At 30.7% G+C, this 13,420-nt stretch overlaps 1 protein-coding gene across 1 annotated transcript in view; it reads right to left on the bottom strand.

The window, feature by feature from the left end:
• The window catches only part of LOC107451212 (uncharacterized), an 81,824-nt gene extending 68,913 nt beyond the window's left edge, over positions 1–12,911 (bottom strand). The window contains exon 1 of the mRNA XM_016067236.5: positions 12,683–12,911. Within this exon, the coding sequence (XP_015922722.2) occupies positions 12,683–12,735 (53 nt within the window). The 5' untranslated portion in view covers positions 12,736–12,911. The remainder of the gene's footprint in view (positions 1–12,682) is intronic.
• Positions 12,912–13,420: the final 509 nt, after the last annotated feature.

The raw sequence follows: 13,420 nt of genomic DNA, 5'->3' as shown, positions 1-13,420 counted from the left end.
AATTTATTATTAGCATAATATATTGTTATTAATGAATTATATTAATATTAATTTTATTGCAACATATTTTCTTCTTAACATTAATTGATATTATTTGTAATGAAACAACATTTGTAACTCAACATCACACATATTATTTAAAACTTTCTAAGCGACTGAGATTATTTTTAATTTGATTTTCTTATGCCATACAACATCAAAGGATCTGACCATGTCCATCATGTCCTTTAGTTTTGCTTAATACCAATTCACTCTCACTAAAATCTTTTAGTACGGTACTTATAAAAGTGGTTGCATCGCACGTCATCTGTGGTCTGTGTACATTTTTATTTCTTTCTCTCTCTTGCATTTGTTGGGCAGCAAGAAATTAGATAACGGTTTACATATGTTGCAGAACTTACAGGAAAGGTCGCCAAAGTGGTTTCTATAGACCCCCAGGGGTCTATTTAACAAAACTGGGGGTCGATCCGAATTAGGTAGGATCGATTCGAGGTCGAAGAAAAAACAGCTCAACAACAAATCACACAAACCTAATTAAGTATCTAAAGTTTGTGAGATTAATTAATTTAATATCAGTTTCTTTATAGAACATAAATTAATAAGCGTATATTTATTCGGGTGAAGCAAGTATTTACGTAACAGCGCGCAGTGGCACGAACTCAGCACTTCTGGTTTATAAGTCATATGCGCTTGTCCAAATGTCACGTGTGACGAACATTGACGTTACAAACGAAAATATCATACGCAGTTTCAACTATCTTTGCAAACTGTGAACAGTGTTGAATATTTGCAGTGTCATTATTAAAACTTTTATAGCTTTGGATAATTAGTTATTGTTTCGATTCGTTTAGTTTAGATATTAATTTTAATTATCAATACATGTAAAAAAGAAGGTAAGCATTAATTATATGGATGAGACAGCCCGCGACAAAACTATAGCACACTATGTATTTTTTTAACAAAAATTTTGAAAAGATTAATATTTTAATCTGATGTATGCCTTGACTGTTCTTAAGAATAAACATTTTGTATGAAATAAGTTTAATTTAATTTCCAGTTAGTAATAAACAGCAATAATGTTATTGTATTGCTGTTTGTTACTAACTGAAAATTAAACTAGACACATCAAATTAAAATAATAATATCTTCAAAAATTTTGCGATTTTCGTAAAAAATACTAAGTGTGCTATAGTTTTGTTGTTGTTTAGTCTGTATATTATACTAATTTATTTTTAATTTATTTATAGAACCCTAATTGAAAAATGGAAACTTCAGTATTCTAAAAAATGTCGGTATTATTCATAGGATTATTTGAAATTTGTATTTATTTGTTCACTGACAAGTTGAGACCGGTTGTCCTGAGGTGTATGCTTGCAAAGGCTCGTTGAGTAATTTGACTCCACGACCGAATTTCTCAGCGTAATAAACAATGTTCTGAGTGATGAACTCCAAAACAATAAGAACCATATTTTTTATTTATCGGACTTATTTGGAAAATTTAATGATGTCCAAACAAGGCTGCAAGGAAAAGATGTAACTATTATCTAAACTCGAAAAATACTGTTAGGCAAGTAAAATTAAAGTCACGTAAATTCAATCTTAACTAAGTACAGAAATAAATTTAATGTGGAGTTTCGAGGTGATTTAGGATTAAAATTGACCAATTTTGAACCCAATACAGCGAACCTTGCAGAAAAACACCAGGCACACCCATCTCATTAATTAATAAGCAATAAATCTGTAGTTACTTTACTTATTTTTTGTACTTATTTATAATTACTTATTATTTAATAAATATTAAGGTATTTAAATTTCAACATTAACATATTTTTCATAAAACTATTGTTACACAATGTACTATTAAATTAATAAATGTTGAAAATCATAAAATAAATGTACAAACATAGAATCTAATAGAGTTTTATTTTAATTAACAGAAAATTACTTCTATGGGGGTCGATGGAGATTTCGAAAAATTATATAGGGGTCGATGATCAAAAAAGTTTGGCGACCCATGAATTACAGGATCAATCTTTAAAATATATTCCATCAAATATGCAGACTTCAACGTAGTCAGGCAGAGATTATTATTGTTAACATCAAGTTTAATCTTACATATAATCTATTATATATAATTCTCTTGCGTGGCTCCCAAATTTTGGCTGTATTTCTTTTCCGCCGGTGGCAACGTTTGCTTTGTTTTGAAAACACCAAAGCATTCTGCCTTTTAATGATGTGTTTCTGATCTAATATAGATAATTCTCTTACGTGACTCCCAAATTTTGGCTGAAGTACTTTGTACAACTAAATAAGATTCTTTTCACCACACTTAAATATTTACTTTATTTTCTTCATTCATAGAGAAAACAGTCGGCAAAGAATTCTGTTAGGTTAAAAAACATTTCACTAAAAAAATAATGAATTCTAAAAGAAATAAAAATGAACAACTTAAAAAATAAAAATGCTGTTGCCATAGCCATAGAATTTTTTGAAAGTTAACTTAGCAACATAAATCAAAATGACATAGAAGCGCAACTAAATCAAAATTATGATACCTGAGCGCTTGACGTAACAAATCCTTCAATTCTAAAAGTGTTGTATTGCCAAATGCCCAAATAAACAATTGTGTTCTTAAAGAAATTCGATAAAAAGTTTTAAATAAACAATCTACTTCTACAACTGCTTCTTGAAGAACTTGGCTCATTGATTAAAAATATTGTTTTAATTTTACAGTACTACTAACTTTACTTCGACTTTCATTATTGCTATGACCCTCTTTCATTACATTTTACAACTTCATGCTAAATTTGAGGACTTTAAGTTGTTATGTGGTTGAATACTGACATTTAGAAATGTGTACATAAAAAAAATAATATTTAGAAGTTAAGAGTTGCATCAGAAAAATTTGAATTGTTGACATTGAACTTAACAATGGAAACAATCGTTTTTGTGAAAAATTGAATTGTATTGTTGACATCAAAACTAAAAATATTGTGTTTCAACTTAACAATACTACCTTAATTTATACTTTAGAATTGCCTCGGAGAAATTTGAATTGTTAGCAATGACTTAAGCGAAAAGTTTTATTTTAACTGACAAATACTATATTATAATTTTAACTTTTTCCATGACTATTAGGACTGGGCGATATAAGAAATTTTATATCGTGATGCATCGTCATTTTTGCATCGCGATATAGCGATGTATCGCGATATAGAATTTTTGAAATTCATTTACTTGTAAGGCGCAGAAAGTCGGATTTCTATCAAAACTTCATACTCAGATTGATTTAAATCAATTTATGAATTTGATGTATATGTTTTGCTTAAGAAAGATATTAATGTTATATTTTCTAAAAATGATTGCTCAAATAACGAAAGATTTCTTAGTTGAAAAATAAATAATAAAAATATAAATAAAATTGAAATTTATCAATATATTTACCTAACAATATAGAAAGAATATTAAAAAAATAAGTTCGTTAAAAATTATTTGTATGCTTAAAACAAAGTGCTAAATAAATTAAACAAAAAAAAAAAACGCTTTTAAAACAACACTATTTTTTATCATTATTATTTCACATAAATAATAAAGTTAAATTGAATAATTACCGAATTCTGAACGAAAAAACAAAGTAAGGTTTAATTTCTTAAAAATAAAAACAAAAGAGTTATGATATTCGATAATATATTCAACTGACAATATTGAAAGAAAATTAAAAAACATGATTATACTCTTTAATAAAACGAAGTGCTAAATGATTTTTAAAAAATAAGTCGCAATCGCAAACATTACTAATTTTTTTGAATAAACAAAGTTGATTGACTTATGTCCAAATCCAAAAGAGGAAAAATAAGTTTTGTTATAATTTTATTTATAAAAATGAAAACGACTAAAGATTTATAAATTTAAAATCAGTAATAAAAACCCATTATATTATTATTTTATCCAAAAAGTTTTTAATAAAGTAAAAAATAGTCTAACAAATTTAATTACTTTTTAATTTAATTCTTTATGGGCACCTTAAATTAGATTTCCGTTTGTAATAAATTCAATAATGTAAAATAATACTTAAACATATAATATCAAAATTAATTTTCACATTTAAAAATAAAAAAGAAAGTTTTGTTTCGAAAAAAAAAATTACCTAATTAATTAAGAAACACTTCTTTATATATTCATTTCAATAATAGATTACGTTCACGTTACGATATATCGTTTCTTGTAGATTACGTTACGACGGCGATCACAAAGTCAGTCCCACTGAAAATAATCTACAAGAAACGGTATCAATTCGCGACAAAGAAGAAGAAAAAAAAAGAGGTGCGGAAACGAACATGCGAGGTCACGATATATGTTCTCAAAACTGATTCTGATTCTACCTCTCATCAATCAAGGCCGTTTCAATATAACGATTCGTCTTCCCCAGTGCGAATTGGCATCGGAACGAAGAGATCCTTTCGTGTCTTATATCGCTATATCGTGTATCGCTATATCGTTCGTCTTCTTTACTCGACGGCTTGAATCGGATTTCTGATGCATCGCCTGGAATGAAAGTCGCTGTATCGGCCTGCCGATACAAGCGTTAAATCGATATGTCACGATATATCGATTTATAGCCCAGTCCTAATGACTATACTCATTTTCTCATTCTTTTCTTTGTTTTTTATACATTTTATTTTTTTGTGATAAAATAAAAAAAACTTGTAGTTGTTCTGCTTCTGAACACTGATGAAAACACAAAATGATGGGCTTCATCAATAATCAAAAATATATACATTTATTTTACAAATTCCATATTATTAAGGTGGCGCCCTTCAGAGAATTAAAAATACAAAATTATCTTCATCAAAGTCGATGCTTTACATCCGGCGTTCAGTGGCAGACTACTATTTCATATTGTTTTACAACACATGGCTTTAGCCCTCTGGTGGGAAAGACTTTAAAACAAAATTTACAACAGTTACTTTTCTCAACAACTGAAATTTAGAATGGTGTGATTAAGAAAAATATGTGAACTGTTTGCAATTTCAAATTAATATTGAAATGCACAGGTTTAGAATTTTCTACAGTGAAAAGTTTTCGGAACTTCAGTATTCAAAGAAGTATACAAAAACTAGACGTTAAGAACGTATCCAATGAGCGAGCAAAGCGAGCATTGGATTTCGAAGCAATCCGAAATGAACTGTGAAAGCAGTTCCGGAGGTTGGTGAGCGCCAGTGAGCAGGGGGCGAAGCCTCCTAGTAATAACAATTTACAAACATTAAACATAATAAAATTTTCAGCAAAAACAATTCAATTTAAGTTGAATTTTATGCAATCATACTTTATCTTTGCCCAAAAGGAGGTAAAGCAGATGCCTATACAAATCCCAATTAGGTAATCAGAAAAAAAGGATAAATTGTAGGTTCTAAAAATGGATATTTTCCTTTTAAAGGAATACATATATATATACATATACATATATATACGTGATCAACTTGTTTAAAAAAATTTAAAGTTAAAAATGGTGCGGCTATTTCAAAATGTCTCCTCTAATTTTATTAATTTAATTACTAAGTATTTGGTACTATAAAGTACTAAGTACAAAATATGTCCTCTTTGTCTAAAACTAGCATTTATCTTATTTCACATAACCAGACGAGGTGTGCGTGAAAAGTAGGCGTTACTTCTCTTCATACACCCAAGTTAATACAAGTAGGCGTTTTTTATTGTCAAAGTCAGCAGCTTCGTTCTAGCAGCTCATAGGTTCCCAACGTAGGCACTATTGCCCTCAGTAGGCGTTGATGACTTTCAGGGGAGGCTTTTTTCTTTAGGGAGCTGCCAACTTTTACGCATTTGGCCTACAATTTTATCTATATTTAATGTGGTTGAAAAATGTATCTTTTCTATATATTCCTTGAATTTCTAAACTTAATTTATAATCCTTATGAAATAATTTTTTGAATACATTTTTCAGCAGTTGCAAATCAATATCAGAATCAAATGTGAGCTAATAATAATTAAAATACAGAAATTTATAAAATTTTATTATGCGGTCATATAAAAGTCATTCATTTGAAAAAAATAATTCATTTAAAAATAAATATAATGTTTCCCTGAAATCTAAAAAAGGGTTACTCAATATTTTAAACTGATTTACTGATTTGTAAAACTTTTTATCTCAGTAAGATTTTTTTAAAGTTTTGTTTCCTTTAAATTAAAAATCGAAATACAAATACATACAAATACCTTCTTTTACAACTTTTTTATCTTTGAAATCTTAGATAATTACAAACAGAAACCAAATAAATCTCACAGCTTTAAGAAACTGTGATAACATTTAGTTCATTTTCGAAATAGCAAAATGAAAATGTAAGCAAATTATGTCAGGATTACGCAGGGGGAAGTTGCCTTTTAGTAATTTTTTAAAACATCATCGTTCGAAACTTTTCACTTTTCTATATTTAAAATTACGTATATAGGTGAAAGACAATTTGCTACGAAAAGTTTCATTTGCAATATTGCGTCCTAAGAAAGCTAATTTTTTTCCCGCTGGAACACTGGGCAGCTTTCCTAAAAGCAGAATACTCTGAATGGGCAGCGAAGTATATACACCGAAAAGCCATTACATTATGACCACCCTCCATCTGTAACAATGGGCTCGTCCAGGTTTTCATGGTTTCTCGCCCAGGAACAATGTTTCCATGGGCACATTAGGACCCATAAAATAACTCAGCGGCGCGACAGCCATTCAGGGCCAAGGCCTACTGTGCCCATCTCAGTTTTCTTGACCTTGGGCTCTGGGGTGCAGGAGCAGATGTTCCGGTCAGGTGGTCAGCCGAACGCGGAACCCCCAGTGTTTAGTTCCCAAGCATGATTGGTACTCATTTATCGACCCACTGAAGGGATGAAAGGCTGAGTCAGCCTTGCCCAGCCCGAGGATCGAACCAGGGACCTGTGGCACGACAGCGCGAAGCGCTACCGCTCAGCCACCGGGCGTCACATTAGGACCCATAATCCTCATAAAACAATCCTTGACGTCTGTAAGCTACTTGAACATAGTTGCAGACCAGGTTCCCTCATTCATAGCAACAGTTTTTCCTGCTGGGGATGGTGTTTACCAACAAGATAATGCACCATGTCATAAGGGTCGAATCGTCATGGATTGGTTCGAGAAACATTCCAGTGACTTTCAAGTCATGTCTTGGCCCCCAAATTCACCTGACCTTAATCCAATAGAGCATTTGTGGTCCTACTTGGAAAACCGAATTCGTGCTGCCACGCAATGTGAGGGAATTGCAGGACTAGTTGGTGAGCGCTTGGTACCAGATATCTCGGATTACCTATCAGAGCCTTGTGGAATCAATGTCACGGTGGGTGTTAGCAGTTTTGAGGGCTAAAGGTGATCCTACATGTTATTAGCAGGGTGGTCATAAAGTAATGGCTCTTCGGTGTATATCAACATCGAAGTCATTATATCTTAATTAAAGAAAAATACATCAAAAGTGACCATTAAAATGTGTGAGACGTGGTGGCTGAGGGATAGAGCGCTCCCCTTTTAATGAGATGACCCGGGGTCGAATCCCAAGATCGCTAGTCTATACGAATTCCACAACCACCTCGCACCAACCACACTGATGACGTAAGATATCCTCAGTGGTAGACGGATCATGGGTTTAGAGTCCCCTTATACTCAGGATAATCTTGGAAAGTTTTCGCGGTTTTCCTCTGCATGTACCGCAAATGCGAATTGGCTCCATCAAAAAGTCTTCTACGAAGGCTAATTTCTCCCATAACTTGTTTTAAAATTACTAAGCTACGGAGTTGAGCATTGATAGCCGTAAACTCAAAATTGGGTCTGCTCTTTAACGAAAGTTATAAAATATAAATATTAAAATGTGTAAGAAGCATGTTCCTTCATAATACAAGGAGGTTCAAAATTAAACAGACAGTACTCAGAGGCCGGTAGCTCCGGTTCTACTGAACGGATCCGGATGAAACTTAAAATACGTATGTATCCAGGCGGTACATATGTATTAGTCTTCATTCATGAGAAAGTACCCATCGGGAGCGTACATAGATACGCAATAATCATTTTAAATTGTTTTAAAAAAATTGGACATGAGTAATTAAAATAATAAAACGCTGCGTCAAATCTTTGAAATAAAATAAACAATACTGATATTTTTAGCTTCAGATTTAAACTTTATCCAGTACAGAATGCTTTTTCATAAAGCATAATAAAACTTGTTTCTTTTCTATAAGGATCTATAAAACTTTTCCCTTTTAAATGAAAAATTTATCAGAAATTTGTTATAATGAGGAATGAAATTTCTTCAGGAAAACCTTTCATCGTACACTTTCAAACAAATGATTTACAACTGAAAATGAAGAAAATTAAAACTATTAAAAATGAAGATCAAAATCTTCAAATAGTTTTATAAAATTTTTCTCCTCTACATGATTTCTACTATGTTAATTTTTTATTATTTGAACAAAAGTGTGTTTGCCACATTCTGTATTGCTCTCATATATTGCTTAAATGTTAATATCTAAATTTCTCTTTTTTTTAACTCTGTGTTATTTGTGCTTCTCCATAAGGAAAGTTTTGCAAGTAAATTATAAATTTTATAGTTTCTTAGAAGGTGATACATATTTTGGAGATGGGGTGCGTAGTATAAAAAGCTTTAAATCTCTTCGTATTATTTCTTCGACTAAATTCTGTTTCAGAATTCATTATTCTAACCGAAACCCTTTCACGTAAATAATAATCCGCATCCTCTTCCAAAAATAGTTCAAAGAATGAAGCAAATATTATTTTAAGTTTTTCACTTAACCAAGAATGGGAATCTGAAAAATTTTATGAGCGAAATACAATTAATAACCTTTTCCTTTTGTCATAACATTTTTAAAGATTCTAATATGGAAGCCTAATTCCATTTTAGATAATATCTGCAACTGTGAAAGAAAATTTTTAAAGCTAATTCTTTGTCTTTTCATTCGGGCTGCATAAAAAATTTCTAAGTTGTAAAAATAAAGAAAAAGTATTCATATAATTTACTTAATATAGGGAACACGATGACTACTTATGTCACAGCACCTGATTTCAGAGTAGTGATTTGACAAGCTGGATGCAAGAAGCAAATGCAATCACTGATTGACGGTGTAATAATCGTAATCCCTATGACTGCCGGGGCTTCTATTAAATACAAATTCTTAATTATCTTCTTGCCGAAAGTCCTAAAAAATTTCATTTATAAAGTTTTTTACAGCTTAAGCTTATACCATACACTTCCGAGTAAGGCTGCAGGTAGAAAGTAGGCGTTACTTTTTATTTTAAAACTATTATCCAATCGTATATGATAAGAAAAGTAACGCCTACTTTTTACCCAAAGGAGGGCGATTTCGCCATTTCGAAACAAAACCTTACCCTAATGCGAAAGAGCTGTAAGATTTGGCAATTTATTGCTGCAAATGAGGCGTAACTTCAATTAGGATCAGATAAGAAAAGCGTGTTTGCGTACAGTGCACAAAATAAAAAAGATATCACACTGAATAACTTTCGTTGTATTTATCGGATTTTCACGTACTTAGTGTCAATCTTAATGGTTCCTGGGGATGAATTCAAATATGCTCATAAATTCGTGCTAACTATTAAATTACAACATCAAACAGAAAAACGTACTTTCTCTATATAAACATCTATTTTATTGTACATATTTGCATTCCTGGCCCTCAAATTAGACATAACAAAACAAAATTTACAAAGACATAGGCATTCGGTAGACAAAATTTCGGAAAATGATCATACATTTAAAGGGTAGGAAAATATTTATATTTGGTGACTAGCCCAAAAAACAGCCAAGCTATGTCACCGCCACAAATAAGTCATTTAAGATAACCATAAACAATTCAAGGGAGCAATACCTAATTTTACTCCGTTGCTAAGCAATCAAGTTAAAACAATAAAAAAAGAACGGGATAACGTACTATGATTGCTCGGAGAGGTTTGTTTATTGATAGTTAATCGAAAAATATGTTGAAGTTTCTAGGCAACAGAAATTTTTTGAGTTGATTTCTGACCAAGTAGTAAAAATTGTTTTCCTTTTAATCTTCCTTAAAAAGGAAATTTGAATCTATTTATAAATTATTTATGATTTTTCCAATCTTTTAGAACTTGAACACTTTTATCTTACTTAATTCGTGATTTTTATGTTGTTTTTACTTCATTTACAGGAGGTTTTCACACTAAAATCAAATTTACAGCTTTGATCAAGTCTTTTAGGTAAAAAGGTTTAAAGAAACAAACAAAAACAAAAAAGTTCCTGGGAAAAAAAAGTTGAGGGCATGGTAATTCTAATGCACAATCATAATGTTTTATATAATTTACGACATTTCTCTTTTCTATAAACCGAAGAAATTAAAGAATGTTTAGTGAAGATTGAAATGTGCATGTCTAAGTATATGCATGTCTAAGAATAACATATTGTAATAAATAGTTGTATATTGTAGGATTCATTGTTTCAAAAATCGTTTTATTCTGCTAAATATTTAAGTCACATAGTTTTTTTTTTGGATTAAGATAATTTACAAATAGCATCCTGATAGCATCCTATCACAATAAAATGTCACTCAACATATTCTTCAATTAAGATAAGCTACATTTTTCACCAAATATCGCTACTATGATTTGTTTTTTTTTCTTCTTAATTTACAAACTTGGTTTACAATTTTCACGAACACTACCTATGTCTGATACGATACTGTTCTTTTAAACAGAGTTCGTAAGGTTCTTAGAATACTGAAATGGTGGCAGCAAAACTGAAAACGTATTTTTTTTTTTTTTTTTTTGCGTTTGCATTCATAACAGTGTTTAATTTCCTTAATTTTAAATTTTCGGTTTCAAAATTTTAATTTTAAAGAAGATAACTTCATAGTTCAATATTAATTTTAAAGCTTTGTAACGTTTTTAAAGACGGCATGAGCCCCGTTAAAATATTATAATACAGATGTTTTCGCCAATGAGCATAAAATTTTTATCAAAATAATGATTAAGAGCCAAATGTGACACAGTATAAGTCATTACAAAAACTTCACTGGTTTATAAAAATTTGGAGATGAATGTCGACATGTTTTGAGCTCTCAAAAATAAGCCCCCATTCTCAAGATTCGACCGAAGTAAATGATTTGTGACGTCAATTTTTGAATTTGAGGAAGTCTATTTCAGTATATTAAATTCAGCACGCTATATTAAAATAAGTTTTACGTAAGATAACGGCCTATGCCGTTATCTTACGTAAAACTTATTTTAATATAGCGTGCTTACAAAAAAGGCCGTTATCTTTTTATCTAAAAAAAAAAAAAAAAAGCAAATGCATAGCCACTTTTAATCAAAACTATGTTTTTTAAGACTTGCCATCATTAAATATAATTTCTTATTAAAATCTTTTTCTAAATTAAGTACAAATTAGCAGTCTTGTTAGAAAGAAACATCGTATTGTATAACACCCCCCAAAAAAAGAAACGATATCGAATCAAAACAACGAAAAATTATGGATGAGATTTACGCTAAGCTTCCTTGAAAGTATACCAAATATATGTATTAAACGCTCCATTTAAGTAATTTTTCATTGTCGCCAAATTATTTACTTTAAAATAACTAATTTCGCTTTTTCTCAGCTTCTACTTAACTTTTTTTTGAAAAATTAATGGAGGAATTTTTAAGGGATTTGGTATAGCGCCGATATTTCCGTGGTTATGAGTTAAATACCCTTCAAGTTGGTCCCTTTTTGGTGGGTCGCTGCCGGAAGTTGCCAAGACTTGGCAATAATTCTGCCACAGATCACGATACGAAAATCTCCCCGGAATAGAAACAGGCCTTAATTTTTTATTAACATCTTCCCATTTAGTTCAAATTGGGATTCTTCAAAATGAATCAGCAAAAATATTTGAAATACTTTTTTTCATACTTAAATTAAATCACATTAAAAGATTTGAAGTTTAAATTCTGTAAACAAACTCCCATCAACTTTTGTACTACAGAAACTAATTATTTCAGCATTTCAACTTAAAAATTTTAAAGGAAAAAATAGATTCAAAGACGTATGAAAGATTTTATATTAAATAGATTTCTTATTATAACTGTAAACAAACCGTTTGAGCTTTAAGCTATATATTGCCAATAACCATTAGTAACTAAAAAAACTTATATGAGTCAGGATTAAAATACTAATAATCTGAAAGTATAATCTGATATTAAGAAACAGGTGAATATTTATTTTTAACAAAACAAAAGTAAACACTTAAAAAAGAGAATACAAAACTTGGCGCTTCTTAGATAAAATTGGCGAATATACTTATTCATTCAGGAAATCTCTAACCTTTATTTAGTGATTTTATATCATATAAACTCTCGAAATTGTTAAATGAATTATTAATTTTTTATAAAGTCATATTTTAAATAAATATCTACTTAATAAAAAAAGTTTTGAATGCAAAATTTTAATATTTGATACATTTTGGAAGTGTACAATTCAAATAACCCAAAAAACTATTCGCTTTTTCATTTCTTTAAAAAAATAAACAAATCAAACATTCAGAAACAAATTCTAATAACTTAGGATCGTTTATATACTACTTAAAATAAAGTAGTAATAAGTAAATACGTAAGTAAATAAATTATAAATAAATGAGTATTTACCTCACATAAGTGAGCTGCAATTTCAGTTTTATCTTCTGATATTTATTACCCATTTCTTCTTTATTTCGAAGTCAGATCGAAACATAAACGTTAAACAACATTTTTTTGAACTGTTTGCACTATCACCCATATCAACACGCTATGCCAACACTACTAGCATACTTATTTGCTGTCCCGCTATGCTAACACTACGAAACTAGCGAATTTGTTCCCTTCATAATGGCCGACAGTGAAGCCTTGATTTATTTATTGATTTGATTTATTGAAATTACATACATTTGCTGACTTGTGTGCTCAATATATAGGCTTATAAGTCATTGTCAAGTAGAAAATACAGATAGAACAATTCAGAGAAAGACATCACAAAGAATACATCCAGGGTTACGGCGGGATTCGAACCCGCTACCTCCACGCTTAACAGAGCGTTTGGACCGGCGATACCGCTCGGCCAGGGAGGCCCCACAGTGAAGCCTTAGCAACAGAGAAGCCTTATGTCCGGGGCGTTCATAAATGATGTCACACTTAAAGAAAATATCCAATGAGGTAAGTAACGCCTACTTTCTACTCAAATCATTTCTCGGGAATTAGACTCTCGTCTTGGGCTTGGATAAATAGTGTGACCTTCCCATTTCGGGTTAAAATTCGAACATTTTTAAACAGCCGTTTAAAATACATTGTTAAAGTTTTGAAATCAGATTTATAACATATATTTTGGTTAATGGCTAGTATACATTTGGC

This window comes from Parasteatoda tepidariorum, chromosome 8, assembly GCF_982258835.1.
Source record: "Parasteatoda tepidariorum strain Cologne lab strain chromosome 8, Ptep-v5.0, whole genome shotgun sequence".
Lineage (NCBI taxonomy): Eukaryota > Metazoa > Arthropoda > Arachnida > Araneae > Theridiidae > Parasteatoda > Parasteatoda tepidariorum.
The sequence above is the reverse complement of the archived record's forward strand: the minus strand, read 5'-3'. Positions and strand labels throughout refer to the sequence as shown.